The 18,954-nt window shown below is 33.4% G+C and overlaps 1 protein-coding gene and 1 long non-coding RNA gene across 6 annotated transcripts in view; one reads left to right on the top strand and one right to left on the bottom strand.

Moving 5' to 3' along the window:
• AhcyL1 (Adenosylhomocysteinase like 1) overlaps window positions 1–17,578 on the bottom strand; it is a 63,873-nt gene extending 46,295 nt beyond the window's left edge. Inside the window, exons 1-2 of one of the 4 annotated variants that reach the window (XM_067269901.1) lie at window positions 17,299–17,578; window positions 12,880–12,967 (exon numbers count right to left, since the gene is read on the bottom strand). In XM_067269901.1, the coding sequence (XP_067126002.1) occupies window positions 12,880–12,967; window positions 17,299–17,403 (193 nt within the window). In that variant the 5' untranslated portion in view covers window positions 17,404–17,578. Of the gene's footprint in view, window positions 1–1,418; window positions 1,761–12,879; window positions 12,968–14,246; window positions 14,369–15,360; window positions 15,511–17,298 lie in introns of those variants that run through there. The other 3 variants (XM_067269904.1, XM_067269902.1, XM_067269903.1) reach the window with 3 other exon arrangements.
• On the top strand, window positions 1,569–14,994 carry LOC136974911 (uncharacterized). Of its 2 annotated transcripts, XR_010880715.1 has the most exons (3): window positions 1,569–1,678; window positions 13,912–14,088; window positions 14,182–14,994. It is a non-coding gene; the product is annotated as an uncharacterized lncRNA (long non-coding RNA). The 2 variants fall into 2 exon arrangements; XR_010880714.1 differs by lacking the exon at window positions 1,569–1,678 and having other exon boundaries at window positions 12,961–14,088.
• Window positions 17,579–18,954: the final 1,376 nt, after the last annotated feature.

The following is an 18,954-nucleotide window of genomic DNA, read 5'->3' as shown; positions in this document are numbered from 1 at the left end:
AATAATAAATTGTTATTTCATTTTATTTTTTTAATTGGAATTTTATAAATTAGAATAATAATTTAAATTTGTTATCGCTTGTTATGGAGAATTTAAATTCGGTTACCCAGCAGGGGGAATTTGTTGAATGCGTTCTGTTTAATCAGTTGTGATCGGTGTAACATAATCCTGTGTAAATAAAATTAGCGTTTAATAAGTACGAAAGACCGTTTTATTTTTGCCGTTTATCAACAATTTGCTTCTGTGGAAAGTCACGATTAAGTTTTCTACGGGTGATGGCTTCTGTGCGTGCAACTAACAGGAGGAATCGATGAGAAGAAAGTGATTTGTATAAAATTATCACACGATTATGAAGGGAGGAGACACAAATTCCAAATCACGGCCGGTCGAATTTAAAAAATCAGTTTTCGCCACTGTTGGAAACCAGTTTAAGAACCGAGAAAAACATTAAAAATAAAATGAAAAATTCAAACGGTGCCGAATGACATCACAGTAAAAAAAGAACACACACGGTAACTCAATTTTGTGAATTTCTCTCTCTGCTGCGTATGCTTTCTACATATTTCTTTTCAGCTGAGTTAAATGGTGGAATGAGATTAAAAAGTAAATTAGAAAAGTTGCATTTATTCGTCTTGAAAACTGTGAATTATTTTGGCTCTAAAAGTAAGTTTTTAAAAATTTTACGCAGAGGAAAAGAAACTAATAAATAAATTCATTTTATAAAAATGCCAAAAAGGTAAGTCGGCGTTTACTTCGCCCGAACTCTGCCTTTTTTTTTCTGGTATGGATGGCTCAAGATGTATTTATTATTGAACGACGACGGAACAAATTGATTAAATTATAAATGAGTTTATTCCAGATGATACTTTCGTCCGAGACAAAGCCACATGATAAGATTATATCTAGTTGACTTTATCCTAGAAAAACCATAACGTTTGGTACGGAGCGCTAAAAAATCGATAACAATCTACTTGAAATTGTAATAAGAAAAGCGTTAATAATTTGAATAACGGGGAAAAAATTAACGAATGGAAATTTCGTGTTTTAAGAATAGGATTTTCTGAAAAAAGTTTTCGTGTAGGAACGACTACGCAAGGTCGATTTTAATTTGACCGCTCAATATCACTGCATCTGTAATGCGAGAGGGAGCGCGCAGTGATATACCTGGGTGATTCTTATGGCTCTTGACTTATATCTATCCGGGACGTTGCTCTTTCCTAAGCGTTTAATCTTTATTTGCTTCCTTCTTTCTTAATCCTTTCGGAAGTGTCCGCCTGTAAGCTTAAGTTAATAGCACTTCCCCGCATGACACGAGTGGAATATAGGAAAAGCCGCGAGTTTTTCCCCCCTCGCTATCTCGTCTTACGTTTCCAAGTGGCATCGGGTTTCTAATTTTGATATAATTAATTACGATTTACCTTGAGGTTCGTAAACGAACCCTTTTCCGCCGAATTCCCATTCATTTTCCTCTGTTTATCCGACATCGTGATTTATGCTCACCTCCGAAGCGTGCACATTCATATAGTTCGTCCCACACTCTGGCAGCACTGCGGTTCTGCCATACGGTCGCCGCTAGAGGCGCCCCGCTATATTGTGAACCCGTACATCCCCTGGTGGGCAATTTGCCAAACTAGCTTTTCGATAATTTCCACGGGAACAAACGAACGGAAGGTCCTAGGTGAGTTGGAATTGTATCTTTCAATGTACATTTAAGCTACTTCTAAACGGCCGAGCTAAACCGCCGGGCTATTTTTAAAATTTCCTCGCGAATCCCCGTTGATTCGAATGAGATGTGACGGTTTTCGAATCAATTCCGATGGATAAACCGGCAGGAAAAAAAGATGAAAAATATATTTAGAAAGTATCGTAGACACTCTCAAGCTTTCTGTACCCATCAAAACAAATTAAGTTTAGCTTTAACTGTTTTCCACACTTCGATAAAGTGGCCGTTGCCCAGCTTTCAATTATTTTTTTCTTATTTATTTTCCGAAAAAAAAAACACCTCACAGCTTCCACTTCATCATCCTATAAAAAACTGTTACCTAATGGTTAATAGGAAATCGCGTTGTGCCAGGATTAATTTCCTACTTAAGATTAATTGTTCAGCTGACAAAAAAGCGATTCCGGCGCGTTACGCTCGGTACGAAGTGTTATTTGTAACGTTACTCGATTATAAATAGCTTTTAAAAGGTCAAACTATTATAAACATCATTTGTCTCGCATATTATAGACATAACGTAAGGGTTACGCTAATTCCTTCAACATAAATAACTCGAAAATCGCCTAAAAACACTCTAACAATAAAGTATCGACTGTCCTAAATTCGATAACACGTTTAAAAAAAGTAGCGAAAATCGCGGTGCGAGTAACGCGATCTTTTCGCGTAACTCGCTAGGCGAATTGTGGTTCCCCCCTATTCGAAATTGGCATATTTCATCGCAGACGCGAATGACAGTATAACAATCGCCTAATTATTTGAATGAGCGATTACAACGAGCTGAACGATCACTCGACGTTAACAAAGCGAATGCCCATTTATCCAATGTAAAAATGAGCGTAACGTGCGAGGCAGAATTTGGGTCACTCTCTAAATCGATTATCCTTTCTCGATATGTAACACGTCTGCGATGAATTAATGTAGCTACTACGGCAAATTTTCCGCCGAATACATTAAAATTAACGGAGTGCTGCTAAATATAATCATCGTCAATTATTAAAACGCCAGCGAGAAACGTCGCTTCTCGCTTCTTAACACCACTGTAACTTTTAAGCTCATTACTGAATTTTTTTTTTTTTACTAGTTCAAATTTTACCTCGAATATTCTTGAATTCCTCCTTTCTCCTAAGTGAAACATCAACTTTTATGGGTCAATCGATATCATTCAACGTGCATGCGGAATTCTTATTTTTATTTTCTTAAAGAGAAATTTCTTCCATTCATCTTGCAAGATTCTATTTATAAACTAACTAAAAACACGTTCACTGCACCCCCCAAAAAAAACAGATAAAGCGAATTAAATCGAACCGAGTGCCGGTTTACAAATAAATTTAACTCGATTTACCGTGAAATTCGCTAAGGAATTTGATTTCGGTGGTTGAATCGAACTTTAAACTTGCTTCAGTTACGTTACCGACGTTTTAAAACCGCAAACAACGGGCAGATCAATGGATTCAATCGCTCGATAAGTCCCGATACACGGGGGGGAGAACCCAAAAAAAGTCAAGGTTAGCTTTGCAAGAAAGCAAAAGAATTTGTAAGAATTTTGCAACCGCAACAACCGATAAGCCACCTCTTAAACCGTGTTTCAGCACACTTAATTAACACGAACGAGTACCCAAGAATTAATTAATTCGCGCAGGTTTTTCATTATACGAGTCAATACGTGACATTCAGAAAAGTTAAAAAGTAATTCTAGTCACATCTCGAGCCGTCACGGGTGACATATTATTTCATTCTTTATTCGCGGAATCTTAGAAACACTTTACGAAATTTCATTTAAATAATAATATTTAAAAAAATGCTACCGGAGAGGTAAAATACTGAAAATATCGATCGAGTTTTAAATATAATCCCACGAGGACACAGTGACGTAACAGAATGGTTCATTATATAATAGAACGTATGCGTTTCTTCTTTCCAAATGTAATAAATAAATGGGCTATCGTAATTACGTATGAAGTGCATCATTTTGTATTGTTTTGTATCCATCTTGAAAATTTAACCTTCAACTCGAAAACCGAAAACGTCTAACTGCAATACAATAGATTACACGTAAATGATGATAAAGTCGGGTGTCTTTTTTTTTCTCTTCTTCTATTGTTTCTATTTTTGCTGTTTCTTTTGTTCCAAATGCTCCGAAACGATCAAAACATTGACGTTTACCGCCTTACTCACGAGAATAGATAAGGATCGCAGAAACAAACAGTACTTCTGAAGTACAATCAATGCTAATTTTCTGGCACGCAATTTACTCCGTAAAATTATTTCAAATTAAATTAGTAATTATTGTTATTATTATTATATATTCTTATAATTTAATTATCTACATCGTCTACCAGCAATAACATCGGTAAAATATTAACTCATTGTTAAAAATTTATAAAGAGGAGAGAGTGGAACGAATTATAAAGAGATTATTTAATAATTTAAACACAATTTGAGATGATTTTTTTAATATGCAACCATCTACCAAACCCGCTAGTCTTTTTATTTTCTAGAAATCTTGCGGATAGACATGCGACCGTACGAAAGAAAGGCCCCAAAAAAAAAAACAAAAAGAAAATGAACGCAATAAATCGCTGAAAATTTGAACAAGAATTGCTGAGTTTATATTCAAAAATTAAAAAATAAATCTAGATTAAGTAGAAAACTCGAGTACAACAAATAAACCTTTAGAAAAGCTTTTCTATAAGTAACAGAACATTGCCTGCGGCGGTTATATTTAATATTTACTTACGGATTATATGGACAGAACTGCTTTAATAAATCGTAGATTTTCGAAAAGTTTACAAATCTTCAGTATGTTCGGTTTTCTTAATCGATATAGAACGAGCCAAGCATCAATACTTTTCTCCATCTATTCGCTCTTTTATAATTGGAAATCGGGTTTTAGTTATGCGCTCTCGTCTTTTATACGCTGTGATTAACCTCGAATTTAGGACACGAACTTAAATTTGAGGTGTTTCTTATATCACAATATTTTTTTTATTTTTTATTTTTAAGATAGGAGAACCCATTAAGGCCCTTACTAATAGTCCAAACTTCGTGGGCCATAATGGGCTTCCCTACCTTTTAGTGATTCGTGAAGTTATTCGATCCGAGTGCCACCTGTGCCCAATCCTCTCCTTTATCCTGTACGTATCACCTTAGATGTATGCCGTAATGTTAGCTATAAAAATATTCTTTCTTCTAATAAAATAGATTTGTATTTTGGTAAATGAAGTGTCTGTGGACCACCTGGAGCCACAGACACTTCGATGGTACTGGAGCTCTCCAAATACTAGTAGTCAGCGTACTACACTTGGAGAACCATTTTTCAATTAATCCTTCTATACCACGTATTTCTAATCATCATCTAATTTTCTCCTAAAAGTCCGTTTTTAACAGGTGTATCTTAAATTCTTGTTATTCTCTATCATACTACAAAAATCTGCACAATGTATCCTTAATTATACTTCATTTTAAATACGTTAAATAAATTCATTTCTATATTATCAACCTATATTTTCCCAGACAATCCTTTTATAGTGTCTTAAATTCTTAATACAGTAAAACCTGTTCAAAACGGAACCTTAATAAAACGGAAAAACTTGCCTAAATGGGAAGAATTCTAAACGCAACAATTTTCTGCGGTACCGTGCGAATCCGGTTTACACAGGTTTTACTGTACTGTACATTGTGTAAACCGGAGTCGCGCGGGTTTCCGTTTTGATCAGGTTCTTTTTTAACATAGAAAATCGATACTTTTTCCGTTTAGGCGGGTTTCCTTTTCATTCTAGTTCCATTTTGGACAGTTTTTACTTTACGTATCCTCGGTAAAATTCCATTATTTGAAGGGACGACTGAAACAATTCCTACACAATATCTTCCAATTTCTAAAAGGTTTCAATTCCGAGTATCTATCGATAGCTTTTTTTTTATTTTATTAATATACACAAGTATATATATATATATATATTTTCCTGCCGATAAAAAAGAAAGAAAAAAGTTATTTTTGATGTCTTTCGCTTCTCTTCACCTTTATCGGTTTCTAGTTATAAACCATCCTCTAGAGATTTATTCCCATTGTCAGCAAGAAGATAGGCGTCAGTACCATTTTCGTCCTTGTCATTTCCACAGGACTCACGTCCATTATATCGACGTCAAGCAGCCGAATAACCGAATTAGGAGTAGCCAACCGTTAAAAAATAATAAAAAAAATCTTGTCGTGTAAGGTATTTTTCTTACGATTTTTTTGTTTTTAAAGAAAACTGCATCTTGTAATACGTATTGAAGGCTAGAATTTTCGTATTAAGTACGTTTAAGGCTTCGATTATGCACGCAATCTTCAGAAAATGGCATTAAAAATATAATGCTTTTTTCTACGGGAAAAAATGTTTTCAAAAATTCTCGAAAACGAAAGAAGATTAACGAATTGGATTTGCCAAATTCTGAACCGCAGGTTAATAGAATAATTAATTAGGATTCTAAGGCAAAAAAAAACCGTTTGGCTCTATCTACTTCCGTTTTCGAGAATTTTTTCCCGTAGAAAAAGCGGTTAATGTTACCTTAGGTAGCCAAGATGGCGACTCGTCTCTAATGCCAACAAGGAAACAGTGAGACGCACGTTCTAACCTAACCTATTCTAATAATTTGGTTGCAAATAATTATGGTAATTTATTAGAATAGGTCAGGTTAGGTTAGAACGTGCGTCCCATTGTTTCCTTACTGGCATTAGAGACGAGCCGCCATCTTGGCTACCTAAGGTAACATTAACCGAAAAAGCATTAGATTTTAACTCCATCTGCTGGAGATAGCGTGCGTAACCGAGGAGGTGACAGTCAACCTTAAGGTTTGATTAATCGTGTGACTTGTATTCGATTAACCGGAGATGATCGATACAAATTCATTTGAAACTGTGACCCTTCACCTTAACATCTGGTATTGTTAACGTGACAGAAAAACAGAGATTCTATTAAATTTTCTTTAAGAGGTATCGAATGAGGCATTTAATCGGATTAAATGTTACTTATCCATTTAACGGATTGAATTAAATAAAAAATAATAAGATACTAAGCAATAACTTTATATATATATAGTGAAGGAATTTAGATGTTTAGCTTTCTGTCTCTAATGGTTCTTCAAGGCGTCGGAGAACAGACAGCTTGCTATATCTAGAGCAATCTGTTCTTTAATAATGCCTTTCTTCTCGGAGGGAGAATAAAGGAGAAGGGGGGAAGATGTCGCACATTTGTGATGAAAGGAGCGAGAAATGTTCTAGCAAAATAATTAAAGATGCGATTATTGGAATTTATAGTTGCTCGTGTCGATTGTATTATCGAGATAATAAATTTCCACGCAGGCTAGCGAAACTTTACACTCATTTTGCTTGCAGTAAAACGATTTTAACTTCTATTATATGAAGAATTTTATACGGTCGAGCTTCGAGTTAGCGCTAAATTATCTCAAAACGATCGTTATTTTATAGTACCGAGGTCTATACAATTCAAAAGTCAACTTGATAATTCGCAGATACTGGAGTTCCCTGTTCAAAATTTATGGTTAAGATCCGTAAGAGGCGTTATAACGAGGTTTTTATAAGTAACTGAGTAGAATATAAAAGGAGACTGAGAAGTACTTTCGATAATTTAAGCAGGAAAACAGCGTAACGATACTGACGGTGAAGGTGTAGATGTAGAAGATATTTCTATTCGAAAAGGGGAGATGCAGAAGACATTTCTACATCTCCCCTTTTCGAAATTTCTAAAACTATTGAACTTACACACACATTCTTTTAAAAATCGAAAAATGTGCATACAACACCTACGCTCTTGGTTTCTCGAATGGGTCGATCAAAATATATTTCGATCAAAGATTTTCCTCTACTTTAGACCGCAGTCTCAAGGCAAGTTGTTTAATTGCGACGTTCCAAATCCAAAACACTCCTCGGGCAATAATGGTGTATATCGACTGCGGAAAGAATTCTATTTTCAGAACTGTATGAAAGAATTCTATTTTCACGCGAAACTTACATGAGAAAGAAGACTTCTCTCGCGAGATCAGTCTTTTTCATTATGTTCTTCTTCACTTTATTTATAGCTTATGAGAGCGATGAGAGGTTTCGTAACAACGTAGAATAGAGTCAATTCCAGATTTAAATTTTCGAGGGGGAAAAAATTGATTAAGAAAATTAATCTTGTTAATTGGAATTGAATTCATTAGAAACTAAAGAAACCAATGAGGTTGTCTGGAATTTACTAATTATTAATTAATTATTATAAAAAGACAAAAGGTTTCTTTTGGAGAGTAGGAGTGCGTTTTTAAGAAATTGCAAATGCTGATAAACCAGTAAAACTTTCATTAAACCTGACCCCACTCGAGATATGGCACATGACCCCCTCCACCTCCCCTACTTCCTTTACCACAATTTAACAGCATCAATGGCCCGAATATAGAAATAAACCTGCCAAGTTTCGAAATATTTGGTTTATCATGTCTCGAGTTGTTATGCAAAATAGGCAATCACACAAAGAATTTTTAAGAGTTTTTTTTTTGGTGAGGTTCCTCGTCAAAACATCAAGAAATTCAAAAACAAAAATAAAACCGAAGGGGGTCAATATTTTGACAGATGATCATACCTTTCCTACGTTATATTTTATAACAGCGGGAAAGTAAAAATGACATAAATACCCACTGGCGAGTATCCGAAATGCAATAAAAATGGCCCAAATGTCTAGAAGTTAACTTTCTGAATTGAAATTGATACGAATATATTACTGCATTAAATATATTAATCTTTAAAGTAGGTAAACTCTGACAGAATAAAGAAATTAAACTAAATAAAACAAGCGCGACTTTCTCATATCAAATGAAAACTTCAACGGAGAATGTAAACTAACGGGTTATTGGAGTTAACCGTCAAGTATAAAATTAGGACTGACACGCCGACGTACGAACAATTGTAATGTAAATACAATCAACAAGTTCGATAAATATATTACTTCGGCGTTGATTAAACGTCGAGAAAATTAAAACTCTAGAAATTATCATATTTTAAGTTGTGAGAATTAAAACTGGCGAGTTTATACTAGAATGAAATTAAATCTAATCGCCATTTTCTTTTAAAACAAAAGCTAATTGTCGAACAATTCATTATAAAAAAAACAATTATTATAATGGATGCCACATTCAAAAGAATAGAGTAAATAGAATGCTGATGTAGTTGTAGCAGATGCAGTTCTATTTTTTCGATCATACAATATTCAAAACTTTCTTCTTATAATTTATAGGTCCTTTATGAAATTGCATATACACACATTCCATTTTTAACTAGAATATAAACTGTTTTTTTTTTCTTCTTCTTTTTTACATTAAGAACATTGAATGCAGCTACAAATAAAATCGTTTCCAATCTATTTTTATCGATAAGACATTAATTTTTAACGTATTTATGATCAAAACATTACGGAGATGAGCACCACGCGACTGTAATTGCTCATTAATGTTTAAGTGCGTAAGAGTTTGCCTGCAATAAGATATGTAAATTTTACATTACATCAAAATGCTTTTAAACTACGTAGAAAAAACTCGATGAGATCTTCGTAACGACAGCTTCGTTAGGTAGCGATAATGGGAGAGATATTCAGAGCTTAAATTTCCCGTCTGACGAGTTTAAAATGTCACCCTTTTTAAGGTCCAGTTAGTCTGTCTAACCCATTTTGTAATTCGTACTTTGGAGATTTCATCAGTTTGGAAATTTGAACTGGTTTAATTTTGTTAGCAGATATGTTGCATTAGTGTGACATTTGTAATAGTTTGCGACAAGTTCGGTACATTTCACACTGTTTAATGGCGCAAAAATATTGTTTGTTCCTCTTTGGCTTGAATTCCAATCGATAATCTCGACCGTTACAATCGTTTAGATCTTCGAATTTTCGGCAATGACTATGAATATTCATGATTTACTACGAGTCCTCGAGGCTGGTTGTAGTCTCTTTGGTTACGCATGCGATCTCCAGCAGATGGAGTTGAAAATTTAATGCTTTTTCTACGGGGAAAGTCCTTTTCCAAAAATTCTCGGAAACGCAAATAGATAGAACCAAACGGTTTTTTGATTTAGAATCCCGTTTAATACTTCTATTAACGTACGGTTCAGAATTTTCAAAAACCAATTCGTTAATTTTATACGAATTTTTGAAGTCGTAGAATATTTGTAGAAAATTAACGAATTTAGTTTTCGAAATTCTGAACCGTAGGTTAATAGAAGAATTAATTGGAAATCTAATGCAAAAAGCTGTTTGATTCTATCTACTTCCGTTTTCGAGAAATTTTGGAAAAAAGTATTTTCCCATAGAAAAAGCATTAAATTTTTAACGTTATCTGCCGCGTTTATAACCGAAGAGGTTACAGCCAGCCTTAATGTAAAAATTACTTCAGTTCTATTAAAACCTGTCTCCTGATCTTTCACCAAAATGTCGACACACCTATTAGCAAGGTAAGAAATGAAGATCGATGGAACAAACTCTGATTCCTTTGAAAAAAATATTTTCACCTTACAGTTTAGTAACACACACTAATAAAAATGTTCCCCCGTGACAAGATTGCATCAGATACTTCTGGATTTACGACCAGTGGCAGTGACACGGACAGAAATGCTTGTAAATCTACAAGAGGTAGCAGAGCAAATGGAACAAGACGTGAAACAAGAACAGGAACACTACCGCAAATATGGTTATGTTGATGAATATTTTACTGTCTGATAGGAGATCGTCGTTATTGTTTAAGATGGATCTCTCCTGATCGTAAATCGATACGTAACGAGTCGAAACACTCGTACATCAGTACTTATTGTCCAATACACGTGAAACTTTCAAATACTCAAAATCAGTATTATTCATTGCCCCTTATACGATTGAATATATACAAGTCAAACTTCTGAACAGCTGGAACATAAAAAATGACAGTTGTCTTAGAGGTTGTTTCGTATGAATTTCGAAAAAGGAAACGTTCCTGGAAAAAATGGCTGCCGTTTAGAGGTGGTCTTATTCGAGGTTCGATTATAATACTGCATTAATTCGGCTTGTATTTATGTGCGAAGTAACAAAAGAAAACAGTTGTTGGAAATGAAAACATACCATAACGTTTACACCAAACTCATTTAAGGTTTGATTAATCAAGAGAGTTGTATTTGATTAGCCGAACGATCAATAAACACGACTGAAACATCTATCCATTTATTGCTCTCCCTTCTTGACCTTAAAACAATGATTGTTAAAGACCGAAACAATTGCATATGATTTGATATTTCTAACGTTGTTTTTTTTGAACAAGAACCTTTAATACAGAGACGTAATAGCTGATGTACAGGTACAGTACATATTTTTTTTTTAATCCATATGTATGGATATTTTTATTACCTTTTATCCTTTATAGATTAGGTGCCAGCGCGAAAACTGATGGGGTGGTAAAATTATGGATGTAGCATATCTTTCGTACCCATCCGATAAACGAATTTTTAAATGTCAGCAGCGGCGATAACGATTGACAACGGTAATAGATCAGCTTGAAATTCGTAGCCGAGCGAGAATAGATCATCTTTCAATTCAGAAAGTGCGGATATGAGGTTTGATACGAGAATGTTTCGGTTTGAATCAAACGCATAAGCCTTAGGCCGCGTTCAGATAAGTTCTTCTTACGTTACGTTACGTCTGGCCAATCAAATAAGGCGTTACTTAGCCTTAATCATTCACGAACAGCGCTTTATTCCACACAACGTTTAAATATAGATAACTTATATTAACAATAAGAATTTTACACCTGCAACACCTAATGAATAATACATCAAAATTTGCACATTTAAATATTTGTTCTGAACGTTACGGTGTCATATAAACACTGTTCGATACCTAAAACAATAATAAACTGCGAGTGTCTTTGTCATATCGGAAACAGATCGATCCTGACTCCCACTTCTATGAACTCCCCCCATTCACAGACGAATCAACTACTCCTCCCCTATTGATAAATTCGCGAAAATTGATCTTTTAAAAAGTAATAAAAATCCGTAGAATTTTCTAAATTAATTCACTGATTTGCTTTCGTATTTTATTTTTCAGAATTTCCGCTGATAAGGGCAAAACAACCCAAGAAGCCATCGACGCAGTCATCGATATTGCTAAATAATTCGATAGTGTGGCGTAACAAAATCGCTGCTGAATCGTAACGAGGTGTAGTGATCTTTTATACTTAGTCCAGTGGTGGCTTTAGGCGCGGGCAACCTAGATTTTTGTCTAAGGCCTCCCTCTTTTACGGGCCTCAAAGTGTATCGGTCGATATTCGCTCTTGGAATCCAATGCCGGCTACGATCTGTATACTGTACTTAGTGTACGTAAGATATTTGATACTGTACAAGGTATCAAATGTCGCACGATACGATAATGTATAAACTTATATAAAAATAGCTTACAAATACAACAGTTACTGCTTAGACTCTTAACACTCCTCCATTTTATAACTGCATATATTTAAAAACAAAAATATAACGAATACATTTTTCATGATACAAGACAGTTCAAGTGGATTTTTTTAAAGAAACAAACGCAAACGCGCCCGAATACTACAGCTGGTTCGCTTCTGTAAACATAAATATCCGATAAAAGTCAAACCAGAGCGAGTCGACGCCATCTATCGAGTAACGTACGAATCAGAGCCATCTATAATCTGCTAGTTCGCTATTTAGACTCCAGGTGGCAGCACCTAACACATTTCAAGACACGTGATGTCACATAATTAGGTTATTATTAAAATTTGTTTTTTTTATACACAGCATTTTAATTCAAATTTTTATGAGGAAACACGGTTAACACGCCTCATTAAAATTATATTTTAGGAACTATTTATTTCTTTTACTAGAAAAATCAAGAATATTTTACATCGATTTACCGAAATTTAAATTCGTTCGAGTTACTTGTCACGTCGGTATCGATTATAACACCACCGAACACCAGCCACGTGACCGGGTTTAAATCCAACGTGGAGACGAAAGTTTGGCACGAGAAATAAAACATTTATAAACATCGCAGCGTAAAAATACCAATTTTTTTTTAATATATAAATTACTAAAAATAAATATACTTTATTAAATTTTTAAAAAATTCAGAGCCATTCGTCTCTACACTTACCAGAGCTATAACTGTCAGTTGAAGATGCGGATAGTGATCTACTTCTGTAACGACTCCTCGACTTCATACTGCCAACCAGCTTGTTATCCTAGAAATGAATAAACGACTTCAGCCTGTATATATGTATCGATCATTTAAATACCTTTTTACAGGATACTTTCAACACGAATAATGACAAGAAATTTTTCGTGTGATTTACAAATGTTGACGTATCCATCTATAGAAACGAGGACGTCACACACGATGAAAAATTAGATGAAATGCTTCTCATCTCCTCCGAGTTGCGAAAGACTTGGAAAAAAAACTCGATATAATCCTACGAAATCGGAATAATTTACACATTGCTATTTTCGTGATTGCCGGCTTTACGTAAACGATTCTAAATCACTGCAGTAAATGATACGTTAAAATGGTAATACGTGTGAATTAAAATAATGAATTCTATTATTACTATTACAGCACTAATCTGTCGCTTCGATCTCGTTTTTTTTTAAATTAAGCAGACCTAAATATATGAAAATAACGAAAGAAAAAAAAAACAATATAAAAATTGTGTGACCACTTCCAAACTTATAAATGACTCAGAAAAACTAAGTAGATTGAGAAGTGTTTTTTCCCCCTGACACACATGTACAATGTGCGTGAAGTGGATAGGATTACTGCTCTGTGTAATAGCGTCGAAACACACATAACAGCTAATTTACACGATAAAAATTAACTCTGCACTTTAGATAAGAACCCTGACTTAACAATTAAGAGCATAAAAAGATATCTACCATCGTAAAAAAATTCTTTAGTCCCTCCTCTCAGAGAGGCAGTAGTTTGGATTTAAATACTGGAATCTTCCAAGCTATTTCATTTTTTCGGTACCCCCATCGGTATCGAAGTTCAATTTGGTATCTTAAGTTTACACAAGGAAAATATCTCTGTGGCTCTGGACAGTAAATTCCGCGTTATCGCTTTTATAATATACATTTATTTTCGCATTGGGGAAAAAAAAGGAGAGACCGCTGATAAAACTTTTATCACGAGCTTCATCGTTTGCGCAATAGAAAAATGCACGTAAGGAACCGATGGACTCTGGAGATAAAAATTCAATTTGGAAAAAATAACGTCGTCGGCTTTTATTAGAGAGGACGTTTCGGATTGCGCCAACCTTGAAACAACAATCGTGCAACACGACGTAACGAAATCCACTCCTTTGACATGGTATACGTTCGTTTTATTTGCCATAAATTAGTCTCCTTAGTGTAATTTATGTTAAAAAGATAATTCTAAGATGATTTAATGTTCGTTTTACAGATTGCAATCGAGAGCAAAACGCTGAAATTTTAAGAGAGATGCCGAAGATATTACAGTATACTTACACCGTTGCGTCCGATGTAGTAGCCATGACTGACGAAGAGATCGTGTAAAGCACGAATTTGATCGTACTGCTGATCGGCTAGTACCCTTTTAACACCAATCATATCGGAGAAGAACCTTACGTTCGAACTCTCGAGACAAATATAAGTGCTTGTCGCAACCGATTCTTACGTTCTCCATCGCTTCTCACCTGGAACATCGGCAACAGTCGTGCGCTCCTCCCACCCCCTCTTTGACGATGTCCAGTAACCATGGAAACGTTCGAAAGTGTTACTGCTTCCGAGATGACGTTCCTAACTTGAAAAAACCTATTATTATTTTGACGAAGAAACCTTGAAAAGGGAGCAATTTTCCTAGAATGTTTCTCTTAAGAGACCATCGTTAAGTTTAATAATGCCCCGTCCCTACTTAACGGCCATACCAATGCCAAAATGCTAAGGTAGGTGTGTTGATGTTTTAAAAAGGTTTTCCTGCCTGATATTTTTGCAATTCTAGATAACTAATTCTTCCATTTTGCTTCCTAAACTCGAGAAAGGAAGGGAGAAAACGCAAAAACTGCCGCCTTGTCTGCTTTTATTCCAGTTTTAAAGGCAGAACGGGGGAAAAGAAATAATCGAATCAAGAAAACTTAATTTAGAATTAAAACTAGAATTTAATCTAAATTCTCCCATTACTAACGATAAAAACCTGAACTTTAGCCATACAGAGCACGTGCGGTAGAATTTCAGTTTTAAGTAGTAATAATAATAATAATAGTTAAAAATCAAAAAATCTTTAAAGCCAAAAGTATTTAAAAATTTGGTTTAATTATAATTAAATATTTAAAATAATAATTAATATTACGAGATCGAATTTCAATAGTCGCCATCTATTGGGGAAAATCCAAAACCATGAGTGACGTCACACCACTCGTATTTCAAAAATAATTTTGATTTTTATTTTACTTTTTCGATTGAGATCACGTTAAAATGTCATACAAGAAATGAGCTCAGAAACTGGAATAGAAATAATCTTCTAAAAATATTTTCTATAAACCTCTACTTTATAAATACATATAAAAATAAAATCTTGGTATTTTACAACGCAGTTGACAGATGGAGAGACAAAACTACTTACCGTGTTAATAGTCATCGGTTACACTGTTTAAACAATAGATGGAGACTCTTAAAACACGGTCCTTTGTGTTGAGAACAAATTTGATTTTAAGAAATCGTGATCAGTCATTTTATATATATATATACACACGGGTATTATTATAATTAGAAAAACGCAAAAGTCTAAAAGGTTTTCCCTGACCTCCTACGCAAGATGTAATATCATCTGTTGACAGTCTTACTCCATTGCTATAATATCATACAGTGGACTGCTTAAATGGACAATGAGTCATTAAAAGAGTAATAAAGATTAGTTCGTGGGAATAAATAGCCAACTTTAATTCTAACTAGAACGTGATAGTACCGCTGATGTACCGTCATCATCACAACTATAAAAATCGATTTTTATTGGGACACAGATAGATGTGTACAGGTTATTAGCTGGAAAAATTGATGTATTTTTCTGATTTTTTCTTTTTCTTCCTTTCTAATCTATGTATTGGCTATTTTTAAATATATATACATTATATAGATTTTTTTTTCTGTTATCAATAATTTTATACACCATCTGTGAGTTTATCTAAAATATTTTCTAATAAATGATTTATAGTTTTGTATACTTGTTAATGAAGTAGAATTTCTGATATAATATGTAAATACCTAGACCAATTGAATCTTTAAGGTAGAAAATTGAATATTTTATTGTTATTATACACCTACTCCTATGTTGCTTAATCATTTTTATAATAAAATGGATATACATTAAACATAGTATATGGTTCTTGTTTTAAAAAACAGCTGTGTAATTGTTCGGCTAGCAACTACAAGTGTTTTCCCGAAACAACACTTTTGTTCGAACGTTCGAACGTATTAGTGCTCCAGGAGACTAACTTAATGTTAGTCTCGTTGAGCATTAATATAGTTAAATACTATCTTAATACACCTCAACCAACTTTAAAATTTGAAAAATTATAATGAAAATTCCTACTAATTAAAGGACGCGACTGTCATGATCTTAATAATTAGGACAACTGTGTAAATAAAAATATTCTAGAATGTATATAACTTTCCTATTATTATTATTAACTTAATAACAATATTTGTCAATAACAAGTAACATATTTTTCTGTATTGATTATAAGTACTGTACAAAGATTGTTTCCATTACATAATCAATGTTATGTTTTCTGAAGTTAAATATTAGCACACTAAAAAACACCAGCCTAATTTCCAGTTAAATATATTCAAAATATTGAATTGGATATTTATTTTTCACCGCAAACAAACTCTCTACATCTTATTTAAACCCAAAAAATACCCGAAAGATATTTTAAATTATTACAATATAAAGTAATATGTGTAGAACAAAACTGATTCTTTTTTTCCTATTAAAAAGTTTTAAGAAAATCTGTAATAAAGTCTCTTCTTTAATACAAATGACTGTAGGAAATTTCTGAGACACTCTAGAAAAGAAATTACTCAAATCTAATACATTTAAGGCATTAATCAATCAAAAATCTAAGGGTAAAACTTAATTATTTAAGCATAAATTACCTTAACTTTTAGATGATTTACAGATATTTCAGCACTGGAATAACCTCGTCCCGTTTACGAAGGATAGGAAGAAGGTCATAGCCTTTTTTTCTGACGATTTCTATTATTATTGTTATTATTATTGGTTGCAAACAGAAATTTTGACACGTTTAGAAAGACAAATATTTGGATGAAGATGTTGATAATGATGAAATGTATGCTTAACTGTACATTGATTGTATGGTATTGTATTAAACCTATCTGAAATACGAAAATAAGACGAGAACAACGTGTTGAAAGAAAGACTCGATATAAGGAAAATGGGGTCGGACATTAACAGAACGGCTCCGTCTCGTTAACAATGTATAGATTTACAACGCGACCGAACACGCTTAAACTAATTACACAAACGTAAATCAATTCTTACTCTTGATCTACTTGCGACTTCTGATAACTGCCTGTCGCGACTGTACGAACAGCTGGCATGTTCCGATACTTGAACGTGCTCATGTTCCTCGTTGCAATCCGCCATCTTTGACCAGGCCAATCACGTGGGCTGAATAAACCAATGGTTGCCAGCTTATCACATGGCGGATGAAACGAATGTTTCTTTGCCCCAATGATGAAGAAAAGTTGTGTTTTGAATTTGTAATTTCCAGTAATTACGTTTAGACGTACACTCCTCTACCGCTTATTAACCCTATTCTCGCGACGAAACGCCATCTGATGGTTGTTTTTTGATTAGTAATTAGAATTGATTTTTTTTTATGTAATCTCGTTGGATTTTATAACAAATTTTAAAAACGGTTTTAAATATTTATTATTAATTCTTAAAATATACTTATGAATAATATAAAATATTAAATCCAAAATTTAAAAAAAGACAAATTTATATATAGGCTATATATATATATATATATCACCTGTTGAGTATATATGGTGTTTAAATTGAGTCATATCCTCTTGTTTTTATCGATTTTCTTTATCAAAGTTTAAATTCACATTATAATATAACATTCGAATTAAAATATTTATACACATATCGATTATTACTTGAATTATTTGAAAAAATACAATATCAATACTAAGATATTTTAACATAAATTACATCGCCGAAGAGTCCCGAACCAACTTAGATAACCGAAAAATCAATTTTTTCCGGATTTCATGGCTTTTTTAAGTTCTACTCATAAAAATTAACAGACCGAGCGATAAATTTTGAATCCTTGGTAGAATGGGATCAAAATTTATCGCGTAGTCCTTACCATGAACCGGGTAGAGAAGTAGGATCTCCGGATATCAAAGGCTCCGACACGTGTTCCCCCGTTTTATACGAAAAGCCATGGCTTTTTAAAATGGATATTCTTCAAACTAGAAACATAATATGATAACTTTCAGCTGTTAAAATCAAAAATGTTTGCCTAAAGATACCTATTGTGGAGGCACATGACGTTAAACTTTCGATAAGATATATATTTAGTGACTTAATATGACGTAAGTGCGATTGTTATAAGTTATATAAAGGAAAAATGTCATAACAAAAGCCATTTTTTTTGTATTATTCTACGTTTACAGATGTATTGAAACGCAGCGCGATACTATCGTAAAGTAGTCTATATAATTATGAATTTATGTATAAACTAGTTTTATAATAATACAATGAGTATTTTAAGAATTTTTATAAGTATTCGAGATAATTATCTTGCAAATATTATGGCCATAACTAATTCTTATAATGGTTTAAAAAAAAAAAAGTTGATATGTGATACGGTTAATGAACTTTCAGGAAAAATATAATTCTACAATTTCACGGAATAATTTCATAATAAGAAGAAATCAATTTTGTTTTTTCGCAACTTTTTAACGTTGTGTTAATTAATAATAAATAATTTTTACTACGGATATACGAGATATAAAAAAAATAAATAGTGTTCACCCGATTCGCTAACATCCTACATAATAATGAATTTATTCATGTTTACGGAATACAGTCTTGAATTTCAAACTCCTACGCTTTATTCTTAAGTCAAAATAAACAATAAAACGGTAACTTTCTTCCAAAATAAAATATATATAAATAAAA

This window comes from Centruroides vittatus, unplaced genomic scaffold, assembly GCF_030686945.1.
Source record: "Centruroides vittatus isolate TY-2023 unplaced genomic scaffold, ASM3068694v2 contig_359, whole genome shotgun sequence".
Taxonomy (NCBI): Eukaryota; Metazoa; Arthropoda; class Arachnida; order Scorpiones; family Buthidae; genus Centruroides; species Centruroides vittatus.
This window is presented reverse-complemented; position numbering and strand designations above follow the sequence as displayed.